At 43.5% G+C, this 26,855-nt stretch overlaps 1 protein-coding gene across 1 annotated transcript in view; it reads left to right on the top strand.

The window, feature by feature from the left end:
- Positions 1-26,855, top strand: part of Aoah (acyloxyacyl hydrolase) — a 209,211-nt gene that overhangs the window by 71,991 nt on the left and 110,365 nt on the right. The window contains exons 5-10 of the mRNA XM_059262392.1: positions 8,963-9,022; positions 14,167-14,237; positions 21,502-21,562; positions 22,556-22,626; positions 23,901-23,949; positions 26,548-26,596. Of these exons, the coding sequence (XP_059118375.1) occupies positions 8,963-9,022; positions 14,167-14,237; positions 21,502-21,562; positions 22,556-22,626; positions 23,901-23,949; positions 26,548-26,596 (361 nt within the window). The remainder of the gene's footprint in view (positions 1-8,962; positions 9,023-14,166; positions 14,238-21,501; positions 21,563-22,555; positions 22,627-23,900; positions 23,950-26,547; positions 26,597-26,855) is intronic.

The following is a 26,855-nucleotide window of genomic DNA, read 5'->3' as shown; positions in this document are numbered from 1 at the left end:
TGCCTAAGAACCCCTGGTCACTGTCTTCTCTCCATACTTCCCCATTGTAGTTGATGTGGCCTAGTGCTCCTGACTGAAGCCTTTCACTTGGGGAATGCTACTCAATGTCATGGTGAAGTCCAGGCCAGAGCTGCAGCGGAGGGCCATGTTAGGGTCTGTGACCCTCCTGCAGCCAGGGTCTGTGCTGGTGTCCGATACTCCTGTTACCATCTAAAGCTATTCAGGCACCCAAGATTGAGGGCTACATTGGCAGTGGTGACATCCAGACCCAGCTGCTGCAGAGGACACTGAGCAGCAGGGCAGGCTACTCAGATCTGGATGCATCTTGGCCCTCAGATACCAACCAGGACTCAGGTGGCTGATCTGACCCTGGCATCCTTTTGTGCTCGGTGGCAACAGGAATTTTTTCTCATTTGTAAAACACAAACTGCAATACTGTTATCAAGCTTCAAGATCATTGAAAACATAGCACGAGTTTACATAGGTTAACATGATCATTGTCATTCTTTCAGTAGTCTAGTGATAGACTAACCCAAAGTAAAAGCCAGAGTTGTCATTAGCACTGATGCCAGACTAATGTCATGTTTACTGTCTTGTTCTTACTGTCTTCATTTTACAGAGGAAAAAAAATGCAGGACAAGATGCTAAAGTTACTTGGCCAAGGTTCTAACTGGCCAATGATGAGACTCAAAGTCACAAGCACTGTTGGTTCCAAATTCATATAAAATGGCAAATAATAATGGAATCATGGCCTCTGATCAGTATGGTGTTTTTAGAGTTTCCACTGAAGATGGAAGTTTTGTCACAATGGAGCTTCCAGACTATGCCATTTGCTTTCCTTTTCCTGTGGCTTGTCAGAATCCCAGTGAGGCACCCTTTTGTCCAAGAAACTTATAGTAATAAGCCTAAGCTCCTGCTCTTCTATCATCCAAACTGCTCTTAAGTCAAGATCAAGTACTCTTGGTTATTATCACGCTGGAGAGTGAGAGAAGTTGTAACCATATTCTGGGGCTGCCAAGGCCCACTGCTTAAACACCAGGAGTTTTGTGTCTCACAGTTCTGAAGACTAGAGGTCCATGATCAAAGTGTCAGCAGTATTAGCCTTCTGAGTAGAGTGTGACTTCTGTTCCTTGCCCCTCTGTTCTGGAAATTTGCTGTCAGTCTTTGGCATTCCTTATAGATGGCATTCTCCCATATCTTTATGCCATCTTTCCTCTTTTTCATATGTATTTTTTTCTTCATGTGTCCAAGTCATAAAAACACCACTAACATAGAAGTAAGGGCATATTCTACTCCAGTATGACCTTATCTCATCTTAACCGATTTCATCTATAATGACCCTGTTTCCATAGAAAGTCATGTTTGGGGATACCAAGAGATTAGGTCTTAAACAAAGGAATTGAGGTCACACACAATCCAACTGGTAACATGAATCAAAAATCTCAGCACCCTTTTGTCTGAAGACTTAGAGGCAGCTCTATATTGACAACTAAATTATACTAAACAGATGTGTTTTAGCAAACACTAATATGTGTCTTGACAGTGGAGCAAAGGCCCCTCCTTACCTCTTTTATAGATGTCGGTGTCCCATACTATGTTGCCCTTGGGTACTTGCTAACACTTGAGTGTAGAAGTCCAGTATATATATCCATGGTTCTTTGAACCATATGCTCAGGCTAAAGGCTTATAGCTTTGTGAATTTGTGTGATGCTTTCCTTAGCAACCCACTCATAAGGATTTTAAATGGATAAAGAAGGTTTGAAGCTGGAGTAAGGAAAGATGATAACCAACTTAAGAAAGTAATGTGGGTCTGAAAAGATCTGACCATACCTAACACCAGAATCAAGTGGATGCTCAGATAGAAGACCGAGTCTCTTCTTGCTGGTAGGGAATCTGCTTATGTTGTCCGAAAGATTCTGCAGCTGAGTGGGAAGCAGCATCCTGGCTCCCTTCCACAATTTTCCTCTCTGGCCACTTTCCACGGCCTGGCTTTCTCTCAAGTGCTCATTAGAATATGTAGTCCACTCTAAAGTCTAACTTTTCAGAATATGGAAGAGCAGTCTTTCTACTTTGTATATGAAGACAAAAATCATCCTTATTGTTGTTGTACTCACTTCCCTCCTTCTGTATTTAACTCTCCCCTCCTTCCTTAAAGAGTTCCCGCGCTCCCATTTCTCCTATCAGATAACTTGTGTTCTGCTATTCCCTTTTACCTACCTTCTTTTGTAGTTACCTCCCTCCCTCTTTCCTAAAGAGCATCCCCTTTTCCCATTTTTTCTATCAGACCACTTGTATCAAGGTAGGGGATGGGTAAAGGGGAATAGAAGACTACCCTTTCTTAAAAGCTCTCAATAGCCAACTCTAACTCAAGAATAAAGACAAGGGCTCACTATATAGCCCTGGTGTAGACCATACTGGTCTTGAACTCATGGACATCTGCCTGCCTCTGCCTCTAGAATGCTAGGATTAAAGGCATGAGCCACTATGCCCCTACGTCTCCCACTCTCTACCCATCATCCACGTGTCCAGGTTTCTCTTGTAGCCAAAATGTCTAGATTATTCAACATATTGATCCGTATATTATACCTCTGGACCCTTATGGTGTTCCTGACAACTAAAATACTCATTATCTTTCCACCCACTTCCACCTTTGAAGACACAGTGTAAGACTGCTTCCACCTGAAGCCAGCTCATCGTTCCTCCTTTCCCAGGAAAGGCATCCTTTCTGGTTTCCTTTGCTTTTCCCATTGTCACACATTCCAGTGTGTGCCTGTCTTATTCCCCAAAAAACATCAAAATTCACAAAGACGAGGAGGCAACAGCTGTTTTTACAGAACTCTCCAACCCCGCACTCCCTAGCTCGGCACCTGCTGTCTTGCCTTCGAACCAGTAACATTGCCTCTGAGTAATAGGAGGAGGAGGAGGAGAAGAAGCCTGAGATGCACAGTGCTCCCCCAGTCTCTGTTTGGTAATCTCAATCCCCTGTGATTCATTTCAACATGTCTTCATTGCTGCCCTACTATTAGTGACATCAAGGGAGACCCAAAGTGATGGCTCTGAGCCATGAAAGGTAGGGGACATGAGTCTAATAGGGGGTACCTTCCAGAATGGCAGTTCTAGATGTGTCCTGAATCTATGATTTTTCAATCAAAATCCAGAAACTTGGCTTTTGTCATTATTAATGGCACTACAGAACAAGGAAAGGGGTAATGGGCTTTGAAGTCTGAAAGCTTTGGGCTCTTCCTATAGCCAGACTCCCCATAAGCCTTTTAATCCTAGAAGAGTTGCCTGCCTTTTTGAGTGTACCACATTGTAAAGCAGGGATGATTATACTTCTTGGGAATGATAAAAGATTTGAGCAAGAGCCAATCTTAAGCTGCAAGACCACTGAGAAGCCTTCTCAAGTCCACAGTGTAATAATGTAAACAGTCTCTGCATGCCCCAAAGCTCTGAAGCATTACACATAGCTGTCCTGTCCCTGGAGTCAAATGGCAGATTTACTCACCCATGTACTCCATGCCTGAGTCTTCAAGGCCATGAACTTGTTTAGGGCCCTTATCTGTGCCTTAAATAGTTAAAAGGGGGTCTTCTCTGTCCTGGGGTAATCCTCTCCAGGGATGGGGTCCAGAGCATCTTCTGAAGCGTCTCTATACTCTTCACTTCATTGCTGAATAAAGTACCTCACCATTGTTTGGATCTCATGCAGAAACAGCATCTGAGACATTAGTCACAATAGTCACCCAGAAACTCCAAGGACAGACTCTGTTAAGAGGCTGCATGGATGCAACAGTGCCCCTGGCCCAGCAGACTTAATCAGAGGGACCGTCTCCCCATCACTGTAGCACTGAAGCTAGTACCCAATACCCACTAGGCACACCCCAACCTAGGAGTGCCTATGGGGTTACAAGCCTAGATCACTTCACTTATTCCCCATAAACATGTTTAAAAATCAGGCTATGCCCTTTTTGCTTAGATATGGTATCACCCAAACCATGTCTCAAAGAAATGCTTCAAATGTCTAATTTCTAGATCCTACCCTTTTCCAGTAAAGGTGTGGACTTTCCTTCTGGTCCATGTAGCTAGGATTTTGAGGTGGGTACTGAGCAAGTGGCCAAGTTAGAGTTCACATCTGTCTGTGTTCTCACTCCCTCCTTAGAAAAAGCTGGTGCTTATCCCTGAAACCCAACCCCCACTCCCTCCTGCTCCTCATCTCACCTCCCCTAGCACCCCCATGAAGCAGCACCCTGATGAACCTACCCTTGGGCTCTTGGGGGGACCACAGAATCAGCACAGAACTCTCTGGAGCTGGAGGCCTTTGATGCAGTGCCGTGACAAACTTAAGGATAACAACAACAATAATACGCACATGTCGACGGAGTGGTCCTCATTCTTAAAACTAGAATGCACTGAGACCAAAAGGGGGAATGTCACCTCCACAGTTACTATGGTGTATTTCTTTAGTTTTCTGTATTGAAAAATCAGGAACCCTACTTTACTTGCTTAACATAATAGTGATGCTTTTTTTTTTTTGGTTAAAAATCTTTTACTTGTGTATATTAATTGTACACAGTGGTATGTAACTTAAGGGCATTTTAATACAAGTATGCATTGTATGTTGGACAAATTTGTCCTGTTATGCTCCTGTACCTTTCCCTTACTCCCCTCCCCGCTTCCCATAGTCCCCTTTGTTCCCCTACATAGTCTAACTGCTATTGTCATGTCATCTATATATGACTTACGAACCTACTTAAAACCTAGGAACCACTTACTATCTCCAGTTGCATCCATTTTCCTGCAAACAATATAACTTGATCCTTTTTATGGCTGAAAAAAACATATATATATATTTTTTTCTTTATCCATCCCTCTGATGGTCAGCTTGGCTTTTTCTATAGCTTAGCTGTTACAGATAGTGCTGCAGTAGATACTCAGTCATCTCTGTGATGTGTTGGCTTGGAGTCCTTTGGGCAGGTACCCAGACTGGACCTGCCCATACAGAAGGTCTGTTTTCAGTTGTCCTCTAAAGTTCTACACAGAGCTCCAAGGCAGCAGGACTAGCTTCTTGTCACCCCACCACCAGTGTGGAAGGAATTCCTTTTGCCCAGATCTTTGCCAATGCTTGTCATTTATTTCCAATTGTCATTTTGACACTAGTGAGATAGGACAACAATGTAGTTTTCATTTGCATTTCCCCCGTGGTTAAGGATATTGAGCACTGTTGAACGTATTGATTGGCCATTTGTATTTTTCTCTTGAACTCCCAATTTATGCATTTAGCATAGCAACTGAATGTATATATTTCATTGGCAACTGGGTGGCTTGTTTTCTTATTGCTTGGGTTTTTGAGTTCTCTATAGTCTATGTATTCTCTATTAGATGTAAAGCTACAAAATATTTTTCCCGCATCCTTCAGGCTGTCTTTCCACTCAGATAACTATTTCCTTTCCTGTACAGAAGCTTTGCAGTTTTCTGAAGAACTGTTTATCAACTATTGTCCTTATTTTCTAAGCAACCAGACTCCATTCAGAAAGTCCTTGCCCGCGTCTGTATCTTGAAGAGTTTTACCTGCTTTTCCCTTCAGCAGTTTAAAGTTTCCACTCTTGCGTTAAGGTCCTCATGTAGTTGATATTTGTACAGGGTGAAAGATGTGGATCTAGTTTAATTCTTCTACATATATCTACATGTAGACAATTGTCCCAGAATCATTTCTTGGTGAAGCAGCCTTTTCTTCAATGCATATTTTTGGCATCTTTGTCAATATCAGGCTTAAATCTATATAGGTTTATGTTTGAGACTTCTATTCTATTATAATTTGTGCCATCACCATGTTATTTTTCTTGAAGAATAACTTGAGATCAGGTATGCTGATACCTCTAGTGGTATTATTTTTGCTCATGATCACTTTACTATCTGGGATCTTTGTGTTTCCTGTTTCCATATTAATTTTAAAATTTTCTTACTGTTTTTGTGGATAATGACATTGGGATTTTGATGGGGATTACATTGAACATATAGACTGTTTCTTGGCAATTCAACAACTTTCATAATATTAATTATCCCAATCCATGATCATGGAAGCCTTTCCATCTTCTGGTGTTTTCTGTTTTTCCTTTGGTAATTTACAGTTTCATTGTAAAGGTCTTTCACTTTCTTGGTTAGGGAGGAAGTAGAAATAATATAAGAACAGAAGATAGTGGGGAGGGCCAGGACATGCTGATGACTACTGGGGATGAGGGCTCCATTTTCTCCAGTGGTGTAGCTGCTGCTAAGTTATCCCTGCTTCAGTCAAAACCTCCCATATTTGCCGTCAAGAGACTCTAATTCAACTAAGTGGGTCACACACAAGAAGACAACGTGAAGGCAGGAAGGACAAGAGACTCAGCAGGGAAGGGAGGGTGAAGAAGGAAATGGGGATGGAAAGGACTGAAAGTTACTATAGAAAAGTAGGAAACTATCAAACAATAAAGAACTTTAAATCAAGCAACATGGTGTCTCAAGGCTGCCCTGGTCACTGGTCACGTGCTGAGGGTTTTTCCAGAGGCCTCTTTCCTTCCTCTGTAGCTACCAAAAGTAGCAATTCCCCCTCCTTCTCCTTCCCCCTCCCTCTCTTTCCCTCCCTCTCCTTCCCCCTTACCTTCCCCTCCCTCTCTTTCCCCCTTCTCCTTCCGTCTCTCTCTTTCTTTACTCCCTCTTCCTCCCCTCCCCCTCTCTCTTTCCCTCCGTCTCTCTCTCTCTCCTCCTTACCTTTCCCTCTCCTTCCCTCTCCACCTTCCTTCCCCCTTTCCCCACATATCTCTGTCACTGAGAGTACAGTAAACATAAATGTTTTCTTTTGATTTTTATTTCAATATCTCTTGAGCACCTGCCATGTGAATGAGATACTGTGTTAGGCCCTATAGAGGTTTAAATGGGCCTTAGCATGCAAAGGAATCAATCCCAAATGGATGCTGGGCACATAGAGATGGTAGGACATGGCCTGGAAGATTCACATGTAGAGAATGAGCTTGAGGCTAACAAGAGTGGCCAAAATTAAATCAGCATGCATGTCTGGTGTCTGTTATGCTGGATGCACCCGAGATTCCTTTATACAAGTGTACAGTTTCCAGGGTTTTCCTGAATTCCTAGAAAAAGCCCAAGGTAATTCAGGAAGGTTAATTTTAGTGGGCCATCCTCTAATCAGTCTTTATGTCAGAGAGATCCATGTTTTAAAAGTGAGTACTGTCATTAATCCTATTGCCCCTGATGCCAACAGACAGAAGTGGACACTAGGTATGGTGCTGGCATGCAGCATAGAGAGGCCTACTGTATAGTACCATCACACAAAGGCCTTAGCCAACCTATCACAAAGAGGTTAGGATGTCCTATAATACGGCTAGATGGCCAGGGGAGTAGCAGAGAACATATCCAGTGCCTTGGTATTTTCAGGTTTTTTTTTTCTTTTCTTTTCTTTTCTGCACATTGGTGTTTTCCTTTTCTAAGAAGCATACCCTGTACCAGGTAGCCTGGCCACCAAGACCAGTTGGAGAACGTCATCTTCCTTTGGGTTATTGCTGTGCACTCTTAGCTACCACCAGCCTGTGACCTAAGACACATACTTGCTGTCCTCCGAACTTGAGCCAAAGGAGCAGGATTTCAGGCAGACACTAGAGGGCGGTTTCAGTGGTTTCAGTGTCTACCCATGGAGGATGAGGGGAGTTGGCTTGGAGCCCTTCTTTGTGGGAGCTCTGACTCCAGCTCAAAGAAGGAGGTCATCCCACTCCTCCTCTCCTGCCACCCCATCCACAGGCCCGCAAGGAGGAAAAGGAGCTCACCAAACAATAGACAAAAGTTACACAGTGACCGGGTTCCTGAATATCCACCTAAAAAGCCGAGGCTCATATTTCCCATGAGGCTTCCAATTGCTGTTGCTTCTATCTGATAAGTCTCCTTCCTCTGTGTGTGTGTGTGTGTGTGTGTATGTGTGTGTGTGTGTGTGTGTGTGTCACACACACACACACATATATATATATATATATATATATATATATATACACACACACATATATATGTTCACTGCTTCAACAAAAAGATGGCCTTATCAGTGACCTAGGGTGGGCATTTATTACGGATTCAGATGAGATGAAAGAATAGGAAATGGAGTTTTCCAGTGAGTGTGCCAGTGACTGAGCAGGAGATTTTAGAACTGTCCAGGGGCAGGTCAAGGAGGGGAACAGAGGGACCTGCACATGTACACTGAGTCTGGGATGCCAGTGCTGGGAAGCAATATGTGGTATGCTCCCTCCGCAAACCTCAAGTTGTGCTTATCTGCCTTCCAAAGATACAGTGGTCCTTGGAAGTTTCATAACTATCTTCACTGGCGATGAGTTAACTTTCCATTTGCAGTGTATGCATACTTCAAAGGTGTAGTTAAATGCTCCCAAATGGATGCAAGAGAACAGCAGAGGAGAACCAGGAGAGGAGCAGGGAAGAGATAGATGGAGTGAGTTCACCCGGCAGTGGTTACATCAGCAGTGCTGTTAAGATTCCGCAGGGCTGTTGATGCTCTGCTGGGGACAGAATTTATAGAGGGGCCACTCACTCAGGGACAGGGACGCCAGCACACACGGCTGTCAGGGAGCAGAGGTTCAGAATACAGTCTGCCAACGCTGCTTACCGACCTGGAGGCAACGTCTTTGCTTTAGGACATTTGACTTCTTCATCCAGTGCCGTGGTGATGTCTTTGGGGGCTGTGGTAAAGACTGCATAAAGTAACATTTGAAAAGTAATTAGCATAGCCCATGGTGCAAAGTCTTATGGAGGACATCTAGTAACAATAAATTGCCTTTCTGTAAATTAATTCATCAAACATTAGTGGAATCGTTCATTTATTGCATATCTGTAGACTTCGATTCTAATTTTAGAAAAGACAGGTAAATCACAGGTGAAATGGGAGTTATAGTGTTATCTCATTTTGCTTTCATAGGAGGCCTGGAAATCAACGCTGGAGAAGGCAAGACACATCCTCAAGAGGTCCTCTACCATGGTAAGCCATCAGCTGGTAGCAGGCCAGCCTTCTCCTTGGCGTACTCTCCCTTCGCAGGCCCTGCTTTCACACTCCAAACGCCAGAGGCGTCTCTGGACAAAGCCCAGCAATACTACAGTAGCTTTGGACTGAAATAGGAACATGAGCTCATTTCCATTTTCTGTCGCGTCGCTCTGCCTCCACTCTATGGCAGGCAGTGCCAGCCCCAGGACTCTGACATTTAGGGCTGGCTCCTCTGTAGGAGCTGTCATGCACTTTGTGGTATCAAACCCCATCTCTGTCATCTGCCTGCTGCATGACAGCAACACTATCCATTACTCCCCTACTGTAACACTCTGATGATGTCACCAAGTTAAGAACCCCCTACCCCCAACCCCCAACCCCCAACCCCGCTCTCTGACTGACCATTCTAGAGAAAGTTGTGGCCTCCTCTCTTCCTCTTTCTAAAGCACGGCATCAGGCAGTGTTTCACTTCACTGAGCCTGGGGTCTCCTGGCTGTAGGATTAGGACAATGATAGCATCTTCTGTAAAAGGACTAATAGAGCTTAGATATCCAAAGCGCCTGCTACCCTGCAGAGGACTTAGCACCCAGGAATGTGAAAGTCACCACCACTGCTGCTCAGTTCCATTCCGCCCTCTTCGTAATGACTCTTTCTCAATAGATAGAACGCTTAGCTCGAATCAGCCAGTTAAGTGTTCGACTTGGGCTCCTTTCTATGGAATTGTTGGAATCCTGCCTCAGCAATTACACTTTCAATTCTTGTAAGTGGGGCAAGTTGGTCCCAGTTGAAAGGGAAGTAGGAAAGTAGGCTGGATGCTGGGCACTGCAACAGTGAGGCCGCTGCTCAGGCCTTGTCCTCGTCTCCTCCCTGCCTGCGTCCCTCAGCACTCACCATCAGGCAAAGCGTCTAATAGTATTGATTTAGCAACTGAGAAACAAAGGGGAGAGGAAATCACTGACGTCAAGGCTGACCAGACTCAGCAACTGAAAATACAGAATGTCCAATTACATTTAAATAATAAACAATCAGTTTTCCTCTGTGCGCCCTATACAATATTTTCAGATGGCAACCTGAAGGGATCTTATGAGTTTTGATGAACAAGGCTGAGCCAAGTTAAGTGGTACCACAGAGACACTTCTACGTAATTGGTTAATTGGTCATGATGTCTGCTTCACCACTCACTGCTCCATTCGCAGAATAATTAAAGGTCAGTAGTGGCCAGTTCAGCTAGTCTGCTTAAGATGTTCACTAAGAAGCAGAAACGCCACAAAATCCCCATGGCCAGCACCTGCAGAAACCTGGGCAGAATGGAGGAAAACACGGTTTGTCTTTTGTTCCACTCAGCTCAGGTTTAAGACTTATTTTAGGACATTGTTTATTTTACTGGCACAAACTGCCTTGGCACAAACTCAAAGGCTAATTAGGATTTTACAATTTTTTTATTTCTGTCACCAGACTCGAAAGCATAATTAGTGAGGCAGGATTCCAATTTCAAAAAAAAAAAAAGTGTGTGTGTGGGGGGGGAGAATCCATGGACTGTCTCAACAATTAAGAAAAGAAAACTTCCCATAGAAGTTTCTCTTGATGTGTTTACACTCCAGATTAAAATATTTAGGAAAAAAAATGTGAGTGTCTTTGACAATCTGCTCAGGGAATATTGGCTGTAATTAATTCTACCTGATGGCTAGTGTGACTGCAGACCTACTAGCTAAGACCAAGAGAACTCTTCCTCACAGCCTTCTCCTATAAAAGCTGGACTGGGAGGAGCTGGGGAGATGGCCCGGACGTTAAGAGCATGTACTGCTCCTGCAGAGGACTGGAACTTGATTCCCAGCATCCATGTCAGACAGTCTACAACCCCTTGTAACTCCAGCTCCGGGGAATCTAGCAACCTCTTCTGGTCTCTGAGGGTATTGCACTCTCAAGTACAAACCCGCACACAGACACACAGACACAGACATAACTAAAAAATAAGAATTAATCTCTGATAAAAGAATTATCTTTTTAAAAATCTGGACTGGAGAAAAGTTATGTGTTATGGGAGGCATCAAAAGCTGCAGAAAAAGTGTGGATCTCAGGAAGGCCCAAGGAGAATTTTTGAGTATTTAGAAGAGACAATATACACCAATTGTTTAGAATACCTGAGATGTAGATATTTTACTTAATTTTCACCTGTGAAAACTGGATAGTTTTTCTCAACTCAATCAGTTCTCTATGTAACTAGTACATGGGCAATGTATCACATAAATCCACAAATAGCTCTTTCCAAATCCAGTGTGTCTACTATGCTGATAACTCTCCAACCAGGCCTCCTCAGTGCTGAACCTGAGGAGCACCTTTGTATTAGTCTCTGTGGATATGGAATTCTGCTGGGAATAGCCCGTGCTTCTGTACACAGAACACTAAGCACAGGTCTACCTGGCCAATATAGTCACCTGGGAAGCTAACACATGCCTGTGTTCAAATGAGTTCAAAACCCAGCCCAGAACAGTGAAATCCAGGTAATATAATACACACAGAGTCAAAAAACAATTGAATTAGAAATTTAATTTCAGGTTAGATGTGTATAGGAAAATGGTTTAATCTCATGCACGCACACTTTGACCTTGTTTATGTCATTCACCCCATGTTCTGTATTCAAGCCCCATTTGTTGCTCTGCATCACTTACCATCTGGTGAGGGAAGCTGGCTAGATTGCACTGTCCCCAGAGATTGTCTACATTCTACACCTTCCTTTCAGGTGGGTTTGGATCCAGCCAAATTCAGAACTTTAAACCCTTTTCTGCATTATTAACGGACCACCTGTCTCTGTCTAGTGAAGTTCCCGTTGAAAGGTGGGGTCTGGCAAGCATGTATAAGCAAGGACTTCTATGGTATACCTTGCATGTCTATCTCAGTTTGTCTTTGCAAGTACATTGGAGTTGGAAAAGTAGCTTGGGAACAATTGTCTGTGTCCCTTTGTGTGACACAAAGAGCAGATGAGAATAGCCCTGTCTGGACAGAAGAAGCAGAAGGACTCTGGACATGCTGCCTTGGCTACTGCATGCTTCCTGACCTCAGTATCTGTGTGATGAATAGCAAAGGCAGCTGCAGCCTTCCAGCTGGATTTTTGACAATGAACAATTGTGCAATTATAAAATTTTATTCTATTGTAGCTCTTGTGTAGTAATTATAAGACTGTTCGTGTAATTTTATGTGTTGGTTATCATCAATGTTGAACTCTACGTTGTCATTAGAATAATTAGACAGGCTTTCAGACTAAGGCAAATACTAAGAGAAGTAGCTCCAACATCTGAATGCAGCTGACTTAAGTCTCAAAATGTGTCTGTGCTTGCAAACTGATACCAGTATTTTGTATGAGGTCATGCTAATGTTTGCTCTATTATGTGTCGACAGTTCTGACCTCAATCAGACCCTAAGTCTTTGACTTTACTGTCACTAATGCACCCCTTCTTCCACTGTCACTGCCCTGCACCCTGTGTGACACCAGTGTGGTTCCTAACAGGTCCTGTTTGGCCCTCACCTCCAGCCCGTGATAGGGGATGCTTGGCACTTGACACTTGATTTGTGCTGCTGACATCTGGCAAGCAGAGGCTGTCATACAGTACACAAGGCAGCCTGAGGCTAGGAAGCCCAGACTTGCATCTCCAATGAGTTCTCCTCCTTCTTCCTCCCCTAGGAAACCCATCCCTAGATATCCTTTTAAGATACAAATATAATCCCCTATCTGACCCCTTCAAGGATTCTCTACTGTCCTCAGGGTAATAGGAAGATGAATCCTAAGCTATCATAATGTCTTGTTTCTTGCATGGTTCATGGGGTTCTGTAGACCCAAATGCTCCAGCAAGACTGAAATGTTTTACCATTCGCTAATATGCCAAGCCTTTACATATGTCCACAGCATGTTCCCTGAGTCAGGATTGAGACTTCTTCATTTTGGTATGCACATTGAAGATCTCATTGAAATACAGACTGTCTTGTGATATGTTGCAGGGAGAGCTGTGTGTTTCTTGAGGCTCCTAGGTGGCATTGACACGATAACCATACCTTGAGTGGCTAGGATCTGGAATAGTGTTTCTCAAGCCTTAGCGGCAGCAGAATAACCCAAGAAAGTGGACATGAGAACGATATGAAAACATAATGAGGAAAGACAGATTGTCAGAATCCACCCTGCCCAGTTCAGTATGTCTAGTATGAAAATTTGCATCTCAGAAAAGCTGTGGACTGTATCTCAAGTTATAAAGCCTCCTGCATTTCTGCCTTACTTCCCACCATCTCCTTTCTGTCTAATTTCTGAGTCATCAGCATTCCCTGCAGGGTTCCTAAAGAGTCCTATTAGTGCCTATACTTTGGACCCCACAAATAATGCCAAAAGCTGATACCTCCACCCACATGGTGAGCTGAAGACATCCCTGTGCTTTGCATAGATGTGGGGGTTGCTCCTCTAGGCCTAGAATGCAGCAAAGTATCTCAAAGACCCATACAATACTTCCATGATATTTTGAAATAATGCTCACAAGTACACCTCATAGGCACCCGAGGGACTCAAGGCTGGTGGCAATCAACTGTGTCTCCCTATAAGCATCTCCTTAACATCCCAATAGAATAGATTTTTTTTTTTTTTGGTTTTTCGAGACAAGGTTTCCCTATGTAGTTTTGTGCCTTTCCTGGAACTCACTTTGTAGACCAGGCTGGCCTCGAACTCACAGAGATCTGCCTGGCTCTGCCTCCCGAGTGCTGGGATTAAAGGCATGCGCCGCCACTGCCCAGCAGAATTGTTTTATTTGAAAGCATTTTAAGTCTATTTTCAAAGCATTTCAGAAGAGAAATGCTGTTTGAGTGGCTGACCAAAGCAGGCAAGACCTATCTGGGAAGAAGTCAAGTATGAGGGTGGCTATGAAGGTGGAAGCAGATGGCTGGATGAAGAGGAAGACTGGGTTCCAATCCCAGGAACCAGCATAGGCCTCTGTGTAGGAGACAGAATGAACATGGGATGTGGGGACATGAGCAAATCTACATCTGGATAAACACAATGGAATCAGGTTTGGGTCCAGCCATCTGAACAACAGAGGGGTCTTTTGGTGGGAACCATTCCTTGAGTTAATCAAATCTCTTTTTGTTTTTGTTTTTTATCTCCCCAGAAATATCCTAGAAGTGGTTCCAATATCTGTTCACTACCATTTTTGGCCAAGATCTGCCAGAAAATTGAATTGTATGTATACTATTTCTCCTATTGAAGTAGTTATGACATCTCTTTGCTTGTCTTTGTTTTCTGGGGACTAAACTGATGTGCATATTTAAAAGGCATCCTCCTGAAATTGATCATGTTTCTTGCTCAAAACTTGGCTTGTACAGAAACTAAAAGAGAAACCCACTTTGAACAAAATAATTTTGGAAATGTATCACAGGCAATCTCAGCCCCAGTGAGCAGTGTCCCAGTGAGGGTTTCAGGCAATCATTACTTAAGACTCAGGGGAAGCCTCTTCTTGACACATATTGTGTGGAAGAGGTTGGCTGCCACCTTCCTGCACTGCTTTAGGGACTTTACCTGATGTGGGTGGTGAGCGAGTGAATGAAGAAAAAAAAAAACACAAACAAGCACACAGAGACAGAAAGAAAGGCTGGGGTTGGGTGGACCCAGTTCTCTGATGGAGAAGCCTCAGGCCCCCTAAAGCTCAATGTGTTTACTATATAGAGTAGAACAGAGAGGCGGGCTTACTGCATACAGCTGAACTAGGAAGACGAGTTATTATGCATAGTTAAACAAGGAGGCAGGGTTTATGGTATACAGCTGGACTAAGGAGGCAAGTTTAGTTAATCTTTGTAGGAGCAGAGTCTGTAGGGTAGTAGTCTTCAGGCAGCAAATATCAAGATGGAGGAAACGATGGTAGACATCTTCTGCACACACTATCAACATCTATGCAAGGTCAGAGAAAGGCTTTACTATCTCTCTGAGCCTCACCCTAGGGAGAAGGTCCTTTCCATGGCTGTATCCATGCCAGCAGCACACATTTACTCAGAAATTCTCTCACTCGGGGCTTCCTCCACTTCTCACAGTCAGCACTGGTCATGGCTGTAACCACAGAAAGACACTACCCCAAATTCTACAACCCCCTAACCCCCCGCCACCACCACCAATAAACACTCACGTCCATGTCATTTCCTGGGCTGAGGGATGAAGCTCGATAGTAGACCATCATCCCAGCTAGCACAAAGGTCTTGGTTCAGTCTCCAGTGCTGTAGACAACAACGGCAAAATTACCCCAGATCTTAGCTTCACCCTATGTCTGAGCTTAAACTAAACATCATAGAATTAATATTCCAAACAGTAAGACACATGATGACTTGAGAATCAAAATAATCCAGCTTCCTCCTTGCTCTCTGTGTTAGTAAGAAGAATGGACCGCTCAAGGGAAACTCACACATGCATGCGTGCTCTCTTCAAAGGCTAACTCTGGAAGAGCTTCCTCTGATGAAGCCCCATTCCCTTCCACAGTGCCACCACCTGGCAACCAAGCCTTCTACACAGAAGCATCTAGGGTCATTTTAGCTCTAAAGCTTAACTCCGAGCCATAAAAAAGTAACAACCCCCAGGCCATTGAGAACCCAACACCTCCACCCCTGAGTGTATGTAGCTCCATGTATCCTTTATACTCCTTTTCAGAGTTTTGTTTTTTGCTTGTTTGTTTTTAATCTTGAATTGATTTAAAGAACATGAGCCACTTAATGTCTTTGGACTTGTTTTCCCATATCTAAAATCAAACTATAAATTGAATCCTTGCTACCTCAGCACCATCTGAGAGCCTTAAAAACCAACCTAGTGAGAGAGCACTACATTTTTCCAAACATTCTCTAGGTAGGTCATGGATAATTTGTCCTCACATGTGACCCCTGGCTATCTGTGTCCAGCAATTGCTTGTGCATCAGGAGACAGAGCTAAAATAATGCATACACAAGTAACGCTTTAATGGATGTGAGCTATTCATGTAGACCACAGCAGCATCTTCTCTTCTGTTTTCTCTTGCTTTCCTGAGGGAGCTCCTGTTACTTTATTCCAATCTGTTCCAGCCTGGCTGTCATAGATAGAGAAGGGAAGACATGAGAATGCTCACAGGTGCCAGAGACAGGCTGCAGGAATGCTCTGAGGAGCTGGGTCAGGTTCTGCTGCTGCTGCTGCTGCTGCTGCTGCTGCTGCTGCTGCTGCTGCTGCAACAAAAGATCACAAGGTTTGCTCTCTTAGTCCTGGAAACCAGAAATTCAAAACCAAGGGCATCAGGGCTATGCTCCTCTGACAGATGCTCTCGGTAGAATCATTCCTTCCTCTTCTTGGATGCTGTGGCAGCCATCAATCCTTATAGCTGCACCCCTTCAGTCCTCACCTTTCCATTACATCATCCCCCACCCCCATGTTTGTTTTACCTCTTAGAGCCTTCCTGTCGTATTTGATGAAGGTCCATTCTAAGGACATCAAATTAACTTAATTACATCTGCAAAGACCTACCTGTATTAAGGCCCAGTTCACAGCTACTGGGAGACGAACATAATTCAAGGCATGATAAAAGTTTTCCTGTGCTCCACCATTCATTATCTCTTTTTTTTATGTTTTTTTAAATTTTATTTTATAATTTAATTTAATTTTACATATCAGCCATGGATTCCCTTCTTCTCCCCCCCCCCCCACCTTCCCCCCAGCACACCCCCCATTCCCATCTCCTCCAGGGCAAAGACTCCCCTGGGGATTGAGTTCAACCTGGTAGATTCAGTCCAGGCAGGTCCAGTCCCCTCCTCCCAGGCTGAGCCAAGTGTCCCTGCATAAGCCCCAGGTTCCAAACAGCCAGCTCATGCACTGAGGACAGGTCCCGGTCCCACTGCCTGGATGCCTCCCAAACAGATCAAGCTAATCAACTGTCTCACTTATCCAGAGGGCCTGATCCAGTTGGGGGCTCCTCAGCTATTGGTTCATAGTTCATGTGTTTCCATTTGTTTGGCTATTTGTCCCTGTGCTTTTTCCAATCTTGGTCTCAACAATTCTCACTCATATAAACCCTCCTCTTTCCCACCAATTGGACTCCTGGAGCTCCACCTGGGGCCTGGCCATGGATCTCTGCATCTGGTTCCCTCAGTCATTGAATGAGGTTTCTAGCACAACAATTAGGGTGTTTGGCCATCCTATCACCAGAGTAGGTCAGTTCGGGCTTTCTCTCAACCATTGCCAGCAGTCTGTTGTGGAGGTATCTTTGTGGATTTCTGTGGACCTCTCTAGCACTTTGCTTCTTCCTATTCTCATGTGGTCTTCATTTATCATGGTCTCTTATTCCTTGTTCTCCCTCTCTGTTCTTGATCCAGCTGGGATCTCCCACTCCCCTAAGCTCTCTTTCCCTCGAACCTTGCCCTTCACTGCCCCCACTCACGTCCAGGTTGTTCATGTAGATCTCATCCATTTCTCTGTCATTGGGTGATTCTTATGTCTTTCTTGGGGTCCTATTTTCTAGGTAGCCTCCCTGGAGTTGTAAGTAGGAGTCTAGTCATCTTTGTTTTACACCTAGTATCCTCCTATGAGTGAGTATGTACCATGTTTGTCTTTCTGAGTCTGGGTTACCTCACTCAGGATGATTTTTTCTAGATCCATCCATTTGCCTGCAAACCTCATGATGTCATTGTTTTTCTCTGCTGAGTAATATTCCATTGTGTATATGTACCACATTTTGTTTATCCATTCTTCAGTTGAAGGACATCTAGGTTGTTTCCAGGTTCTGGCTATTACAAACAATGCTGATATGAACATAGCTGAGCAAGTGCCCTTATGGTATGATTGAGCATTCCTTGGGTATATGCCCAAGAGTGGTATAGCTGGGTCTTGGGGGAGATTGATTGCCAATTTTCTAAGAAAGTGCCATATTGATTTCCAAAGTGGTTGTACAAGCTTGCATTCCCACCAGCAGTGGAGGAGAGTTCCCCTAGCTCCACATCCTCTCCAGCATAAGCTGTCTTCAGTGTTTTTGATCTAGCCATTCTGACAGGTGTAAGGTGGTATCAGAGAGTCATTTTGATTTGCATTTCCCTGATGATTGGGGATGTTGAGAAATTCCTTAAATGTCTTTCAGCCATTTGAGCTTCTTCTGTTGAGAATTCTATAGCCCACTTCTTAATTGGACTGTTGGGCATTTTGATGTCTAATTTCTTGAGTTCTTTATATATTCTGGACATCAGCCCTCTGTCAGATGTGGGATTGATGAAGACCTTTTCCCATTCTGTAGGCTGTCACTTTGCTTTGTTGACCATATCCTTTGCTCTACAAAAGCTTCTCAGTTTCAAGAGGTCCCATTGATTGATTGTTTCTCTCAGTGTCTGTGCTACTGGTGTTATATTTAGGAAGTGATCTCCTATGCCAATGTGTTCAAGACTACTTCCTACTTTCTCTTCTATCAGGTTCAGAGTAACTGGATATATGTTGAAGTCTTTGATCCTCTTGGACTTAAGTTTTGTGCACAGTGGCAGATATGGATCTATTTGCAGCCTTCTACACATTGATATCCAGTTATGCCAGCACCATTTGTTGAAGATGCTTTCTTTTTTTTCCATTGTACAGTTTTGGCTTCTTTGTCAAAAATTGTATGTTCATAGGTGTGTGGATTAATGTCAGGGTCTTCAATTCGATTCCATTGGTCCACATGTCGGTTTTTATGCCAGTACCAAGCTGTTTTTATTACTGTAGCTCTATAGTAGAGCTTGAGGTCCGGGATCGTGATGCCTCCAGAGGTTGTTTTATTGTACAGGATTCTTTTGGCTATCCTGGGTTTTTTGTTTTTTCCATATGAAGTTGAGTATTATTCTTTCCAGGTCTGTGAAGAATTGTGTTGGTATTTTGATGGGGATTGCATTGAATCTGTAGATTGCTTTTGGTAAGATTGCAATTTTTACTATGTTAATCCTGCCTATCCATGAGCATGGGAGATCTTTCCATTTTCTGACATCTTCTTCAATTTCTTTTTCAGGGACTTAAAGTTCTTGTCATATAGGTTCTTCACTTGCTTGGTTGGTGTTACCCCAAGGTATTTTATATCATTTGTGGCTATTGTAAAGGGTGATGTATCTCTGATTTCCTTCTCAGCCTGGTTGTCAATTGTATATAGGAGGGCTACTAATTTTTTTTTAGTTGATCTTGTATCCTGCTATGTTGCTGAAGGTGTTTATAAGCTGTTTCAGTTCCTTGGTTGAATCTTTGGGGTCACTCAAGTATACTATCATGTCATCTGCAAACAGAGAAAGCTTGACTTCTTCCTTTCCAATTTGTATCCCCTTAATCTCCTTATGTTGTCTTATTGCTCTGGCTCGAACTTCAAGTACTATATTGAACATTCATTATCTCTTGAGCTTCATGAGGACTACATTTGCTGAAAATCCCTAGGCTGCCATTAAGATAGCTGGAGAAAAGAGGAGGCAGCTGTGATTCTGACCCACATTCAGAGTCTCTTAAGAGTTGAGCCAGGTAGTGGTGGTGCACGCCTTTAATCCCAGCACTCGGGAAGCAGAGGCAGGCGGATCTTTGTGAGTTCAAGGCCAGCCTGGTCTACAGAGCAAGATCCAGGAAAGGCGCAAAGCCACACAGAGAAACCCTGTCTCGGGGAAAAAAAAAAAAAAAAAAGAATTGAAGAGTGACAAACTTTCCCTAGCTCATCGCCAACAACAGCCCCACAGCCAGCTGGTCTGAATCCCAGATCCAGTAGCTTCATCCCTTTCTGGGGATAGGGTTAGACACAGAGAGCCTCAGGTTATGAGGAAAAGAGACTGTCAGACATGAAAGAAGATGCTTCAAGGCTGAGGTGCAGCCAGCTCCCCAGGTGCCAATCATTTCATCATGCCTGATTTGAGCTGATTTGGGACCCCTCTCTCTTCTTTAATGGCACCATTGAAGTTTCCAATGATATCCAAGTGATAACTCTTTAATTGAACTACCTTTGAAATTTTGAATTCAGGAGCATCTGGGCCATGGATTTTCTTGGCCCAACTTAAAAAGAAAATTATTCCTTTATGATAAAAGCAAAAACAGCACGTTTTATTCTCTTTTTAAAGTCACTGTGATTCAATTTTAATTTGTACCACACCATAATGTATTTGGTAACTTATGACTTACAAAGCACACGTAAGTGTAACCTCATTTGCCCTTTAAACCAACCTGTGGTTCAGTAATCATCATCAGAACAAATTAGCTGGTGCTTTCTACACATCAAAGACCCCTGTGTACGTTGAGGCAGGCACTATTATTGTCCCCTTTCAAACAGGTAAAGTTACTCTCCAGTGGTCACAGATCAGCCTCTGCTCCCACTGACCCTCTAGACTCCCAGCCTTCTTCTTTAGGTGAACAAATAGATTGTAAATGTCCACCCTATTTGTTTTGAGCTCCATTTGGATGCCTTTGATTCAAAAAACCATTACAAAATCCCACAAAGTCCCATGTTACTAACGCTAAATTTTAGGTTCGAGGCACAGCCTCATCCTGCCCCATGACTACAACCTTCTGCTGTCCTGTATCTGATTTCCCCCAAATGGAGGGGAAAGCAGTGGCTCCATTTTGCAGCAGGGAGAGTCTGGTAGCAAGGCACAGAGTGTCCTTCCTCTTAGAGTATCCATAACTTTGGTCTGATTTATGCTAGCTATCATGCCTGTGTCCTTGGCTACCCAGTCTCATAAGGAAGAGTGTAAGTTACAAGCCAATGACCATTAAATGCCCAAGATTCTTACAGTGAGTGGTTAAATAAAAGTGTTTCTTAACAAAGGGGTTAAAGACAATTGTCTTAGTCACTGTTCTATTGCTGTAAAAAGACACCATGACCATGGCAACTCTTATAAAGGACATCATTTAAGTGGGGCTGGCTTACAATTCAGAGGATTAGTTCATTGTCACATGGCGGGGAGAGTGGTGGCATGTAGACAGACATGGTGCTGGAAAAGTTGAGAGTTCTACATCTGGGCATAGGCAGCAGGAAGAGAGAGACAGTGGGCCTGTCTTGAGCATGTGAAACCCCAAAGCCCACCCCCCAGTGAAACACTTCCTCCAGCAAGGCCACACCTCCTAATCTCTATCAAGTACTGCCACTCCCTAATGACCAAGCACTCAAATACATGAGCCTCTGGGGGCCATTCCTGTTCAAACCACCACAGGAGAGCTGGGGTTCATTGGCTAGATCCAACATGTAGTCTGTATTTCCTAAGTACCATAACATTGATATCCCATGTTTCCTACAACTCTAATTCATTTATTTTACCTCCTCAGATGGCCCACAACAAACAGAGAGAAACTGTTTGAATGGAGAGCAACGATTGGCCAAGTGTGGCTGACATTCCCATGAGCTACGCAGACTCTGGGTTTTATTTTTAGATCAGTGTCTGAAACATAAACAACCAGTATCTGCACATGTTTATTTTCACAAACATCTTTTTTTTAATCTCACCAGGCACTTTGTTTTCCTTCCTAGATCTATAAAGAAGGCCGTGCCATTCAAAGATGTGGATTCTGACAAATACAGTGTTTTCCCAGTGAGTATTGCCATGAATGAGTATGTGCTCACTCTTTATTATATTTCATCTATAAAATTCATTCCTTTAATAAGACATGACTGAATTTCATTTGATGAACATACATCAGTTCACAATTTCAAGGGCTTTTTGACTTCATAAAATCACCAGCCATCAAAGCAAACCATAGACCCAGTTCTGTTTTCTCCTCTCCCCGTTCCCACCTGCAGTTCCCCAGTGGGCTATGGTTACCACAAGGGTGGTGTCAATTATTTGGAAATTCATAAATCTGCTTGGGCTTACTTTTTCAAGTGTGTGTGTGTGAGAGAGAATTTGGTTTAGAGTTGTTAAGATGCCAAAGAAGTTTCTGGGGAAACAAACAAAGGGCCTGTCCTCAAACCCCCATAGGATGAGAGACTGCAAGAAGGAACATTGTCGGACAGAATTTTGATCCCTGATTGTTTTAAGCTCTTCAGCAACGTACAAATCCAAATGATTTGCAGTTGACATACATTATTTTTGAATTACCCAATGAAAAGTTTCATCACTGGCCAAATAGATGAATTCTTTTATACCCTGAGAAGACTAGTCGCTAACCAAACAACTGGGGAGCTGGACTGTCCTGCTGTTTCTAGGAGTATACATGGATGCATACACACACACACACATACACATATGTACACATATGCATATATGTAAGGACACACGCATATGTACACACATGCACATACATACAAATACACATACCCTAACACCTTCAAACATAGGCACACACCCTATGTCACCCATCAACACACATTCATTTATGCATCCCACTGTTGTCTCGGTTTGGTGTCATATTACATTTTACCTCACACAGCTTATCTTATATTAATCTTAATTTCCCTACTGATCTTCAGTATTTGAGCTGAAAACCTATGGATGTCAACATTCCTTAGATAGCCCTGATTAGCCTTCACTGTGGGCCGTGTCAAAGCTGAACTAAGCCCTTCTGTGTGTGCTTTTTGATTTCAGACACTGCGGGGCTACCACTGGCGAGGCAGAGACTGTAACGACAGTGACAAGACAGTGTACCCAGGCAGAAGGTAACTTTGATTGGAGACGTGAGACACGATGGCTTTCCCCAACCTGGGGATCCCTGGCTGCAGGGAGAACAGTTGTTTATCCAAAAATGCTTCCCAAGAACCTTCTACTTGCAAAGCACTTGGGGTGGAGTTAGGCACTAAACAAAACAGAAAGTTGCCCCTTTGATGGCATGGCATTCTATTGAGAGAAACTAGTTACACAAAAATGACTGCAGACATTGATACAGCCCCCAAGTGGGTGCTTCCAGTAAGGTAGACCTGGGAGTTGTGTCCTGTTCCCTTAGAGCAAGGTATGAACTCCAAACACATGGACTCCCCATGCCCTGCTTGAGTCATGACCTGATGGACAACAACCATAGCTCTGCCTTCAAGACATGGCTGTGCCACCCTTTGCTGTCACAGAATTGCAATGCTGGAACAACAAGCTGACCAGGGGATGCACAGCTCACAGGCAGTGTTTGCAGCTTCACCTGGCTAAAGAAGATGGACTGCAGACTTACTCCTTATGCACACCATTCCACAACTCCATAGACCACAGGAATCCTCAGTCATTGGAAAGACTGCCTTCAAGCTGAGGCTCCCAGAAATGCTCCAAATCAAGAATGCACAGGCTACATTGTTGTATGATATTTTGTTTGCATTCTAACAAACACAGCTTGCCTGGAGATCAGATGGTGGTGCTAGCCACTAGTTAACTATAGAGGCCAGGCAGTGGTGGCATACGCCTTTAATCCTAGCAATTGGGAAAAGGAAGCAAGAAGATCAGGAGTTCAAGGCCACCCTGAGCTGCATGAGATTGAACCAGTCTAAAAAAGAAACAGAGCCAGGTGGTAGTAGTGCATACCTTTCATCCCAGCACTAGGGAGGTGGAGATAGGAATATAAAGTGGGTGGAGACAAGACCATGGGCCCATTCAGTCTGAGGATTCCTAGAGACAGGATGATTCCCCATTCAGTCTGAGGATTTGCAGAGACAGGCTGACCCATTTGGTCTGAGATTTCGTAGAGGAAAGAAGTTTCTGGTGGCTGGCTGCTCTGCTTCTCTGATCTTTCAGCTTTCACCCTAATATTTGACTCAGCGTTTTAATTGTTAAGACTAATTAGGATTGCGCTTCACTAAGTGGCAGCTTTTGTATGTCACAACACATATAGGGTGCTCTTCCTCGAAGAACACTGTTATCTTATGGTGTAATTTCCCATGACACCCATTCACGGAACTAACACTCACTGAGCATCCATATATGCCAAAGACTAATGCTGATGTTTTCTTCGTAGGCCGGACAACTGGGATGTCCATCAGGACTCCAACTGTAATGGCATTTGGGTAAGCAATGGTTAAAGTTGAACATCATCTCTTACTTTCTGCCTTCCCCAGTGTGGATTTTCTTGGGCCACACTGGGGAAGGTGAGAGCCCAGGGAACTCTTCACCTGCTGCTTGCACATAGGAAGGCCATCAATGGTGTCAGAACTGAGGCTACCTCAGAAACAGCCTGTTTAAGCCAGGCTGAGGTCGCCCCTGTCTAATTCCTTTATTCTGTTTGATGTGTGATGAATTGGAGTTGATGCTAGCACCCTTACAGCACCCACACAGCTGTTGGGAAAAGCCACGTGATGTTGCCATTTTGTTACAGCCATTTTTGTTTTCCTTCATAAGCCTTGTCAGGTAGCATAGAAATTACCCTGTGTGCACCACTCACACCCCAAAGCTTCTGACTGTGCTGCCCCAGTTCTCTAGACACAATGGGTTTATAGCTTTCAGGGAGAGAGAAGGGAAGAAAGCAGAAATCCAATCCAATACTTAACCTGTGGGAAGCAATGGCTGCAGCTTCGTGTGTTACAGTCATCTGACATTTACATGATTTGATGTAATCCTTGTGGAGAACAAAGAAACCAACTTACAAACACAAACTCAATTATAAAAGTAGACAGTCACTTAGAAACATGAAGGAAATCCTAACAAGTCATCAGAGTCTTGCAAAGTCAGGTCAGTTTCTTTTGTTGTCTTTTTTTTGGGGGGGGGGGTTGTTTTTTGTTTTTTGTTTTTTTGTTTGTTTTTTTTTTTTGTTTTCTTCTAAGCCTGAAGTGCTTGCATAGAAATACTTACATCTTATCAATGACAGCATGGCCTCTCTGCTCTACCGAGAACAGTGGTTCTCAACCTTTCTAATGCTGCAACCCTTTAATATGGTTCCTCATGTTGTGGTGACCCCCATCCATAAAGTAATTTCATTGCTACTTCATAACTGTAATTTTTTTACTATTGTTATGAATCATACCGCAAATATATGATATGCAGGATATCTGATATGTGAGACCCAAGACGGTCTTGACCCAAAACTTCAGAAGAGATGACCTAGAAGGTTCTGGAGCTCCCAGCTCCTCCCAGCACCTTCACAGGCAGGAGCTGTGCAAACAAGGAGCCTTAAAGATAAAGCTTCCTGGCTTTGAAGGAAATTGTTGCTTCATTTTTCTGCTTAGTCCTTTTTCTTTCCCCAGGACACCAGTGGCTCAGGCTTGCATTAGCAGTCCCTATTGTGTGCATCCAGACCTGTGGCTTCTGGTATATAAACAGCATGACAGATAACTACTGTGTCAACCTCAAACATTCTACCCTCAATCATGCTACCTCTTTATGGGATAAAAAAATCTGTACTAGAGCTCAAAGGTGTAAAGGACCCCAAGGTAGCTCTTTTTGTTGTAAATCCAAGTTTGGTTGTCTTATCTCAGGACAAAGGATTAGTATGTGGGGATGCTGTCTTTGTCCCATGGTCCCCACTGTTTGTAACATGGTATACTACCTCTGTAAGGAAGAGGCCAAGCACAGACTAAAAGAAATCCACTGTGAGCTCAGGTGGCAAAACCTGGAGCTCATCATCACTAACTAGAAAGACACAGCATCTTCATGTCTTCACACCTGTCCCTTTCTGCAGAGGAAAAATGACTCAGAATCACAAAGTCAAAAACAAGGAGCCTGCAGCCATCAAGGCCACTACTTACTGCACAGTGTCGCCTGGCTCCATTGTTGACAGTGATGTGAATAGGTGTATGTGTGTTGAGGGTTGGCTCTTGTCATCGGTTAATTATAGGAGGCACAAGGGCCAGTAAAGCTGGATGCTTCTGCTTCCTTCAAGACTTCCCAGCATGTTTCCATGCACATTGGAGCCTTCAAGACCAGGAGCAAGAACTTACTGTTTCCATCATATCTATGTCTACCAAGCACTTTTGTCTTAAAATACAACTAATGTCTCTTCCAAGGGACAGGTGCTGCACTAAGTGTCTCACTTCAGTTTGGAGGCTCAACTGTGATGACTCAGTCACACTCAAGACCAACTGTCCTTCTTGGGTTTCTTAACCCTGGAGTTGTTGACGTTTGAGTTAGACATATCATCTTAGAGCTGTAGGGTATACTGCAGCCTCCTATGTTTCTGTCCACAATATATCAAGAGTACCCTATTCCACTGTGACAACCACAAGTGTCTCCATGCTTCATCAATGTCCCCTGGATTGAGTGTGGGTTGAAAGGGTGAAATGGATGAAAATTGGTGTTCCTGAGATGTCTGGACACTTGGATCTCCAGCTCAGAGACTATAGAACACACCCTTGACCTACATCCCCAAGACTCAGTCAGCCCTCAGTGCTCCAAGGAGAGTCATTCCTGTCCCTGCTCCTCTTCTAAATGGTTGCCCCAGATTGCTCTGAACGAATGGGCCCTCATTTCTTGTTATCTTCCTGTTCTATCCTCAATTCCTCTTAAACCCAGCTCATTACATGGAGTATATGTTGGATTGGGGGCCCAAAAGGCTTCAAAGGGTTTTATCTATTGATTTGCCTTTGCATGTTAAATTCAGTTGGGAAAGATTTAGTGTATGTGTCTCATAAATTTAAAATCACACTGCTAATCTCTTCATTTCTCTTTTAAAGGGTATTGATCCAAAAGATGGCATTCCATATGAGAAGAAATTCTGTGAAGGTATGAACTAAAAGTCAGCATCTTACTACAGTAGATACTTCTTTTCTAGTTGAGTCAAATTAAAGAGAAAAAAAAATCATCTTTGTGAGGCAGAGCCTGAGGTTAGCAGTTACTTTACAGGGCCCATTTAGATGGGTTTTCAAAACTGATCAGAAAAAGACAGGAATAGAAGAAGAGGCAGATCTAGAAGATGCAGAATGTAATTTGTTTAATTGGCTCTTTCACTTGGGGACTAGAAACCTTAATGATAACATCAGGG

Source organism: Peromyscus eremicus, chromosome 5 (assembly GCF_949786415.1).
Source record: "Peromyscus eremicus chromosome 5, PerEre_H2_v1, whole genome shotgun sequence".
In the NCBI taxonomy this organism is placed as follows: domain Eukaryota; kingdom Metazoa; phylum Chordata; class Mammalia; order Rodentia; family Cricetidae; genus Peromyscus; species Peromyscus eremicus.
Note: the sequence above shows the minus strand (reverse complement) of the source record. Positions and strands in the feature narration are given on the sequence as shown.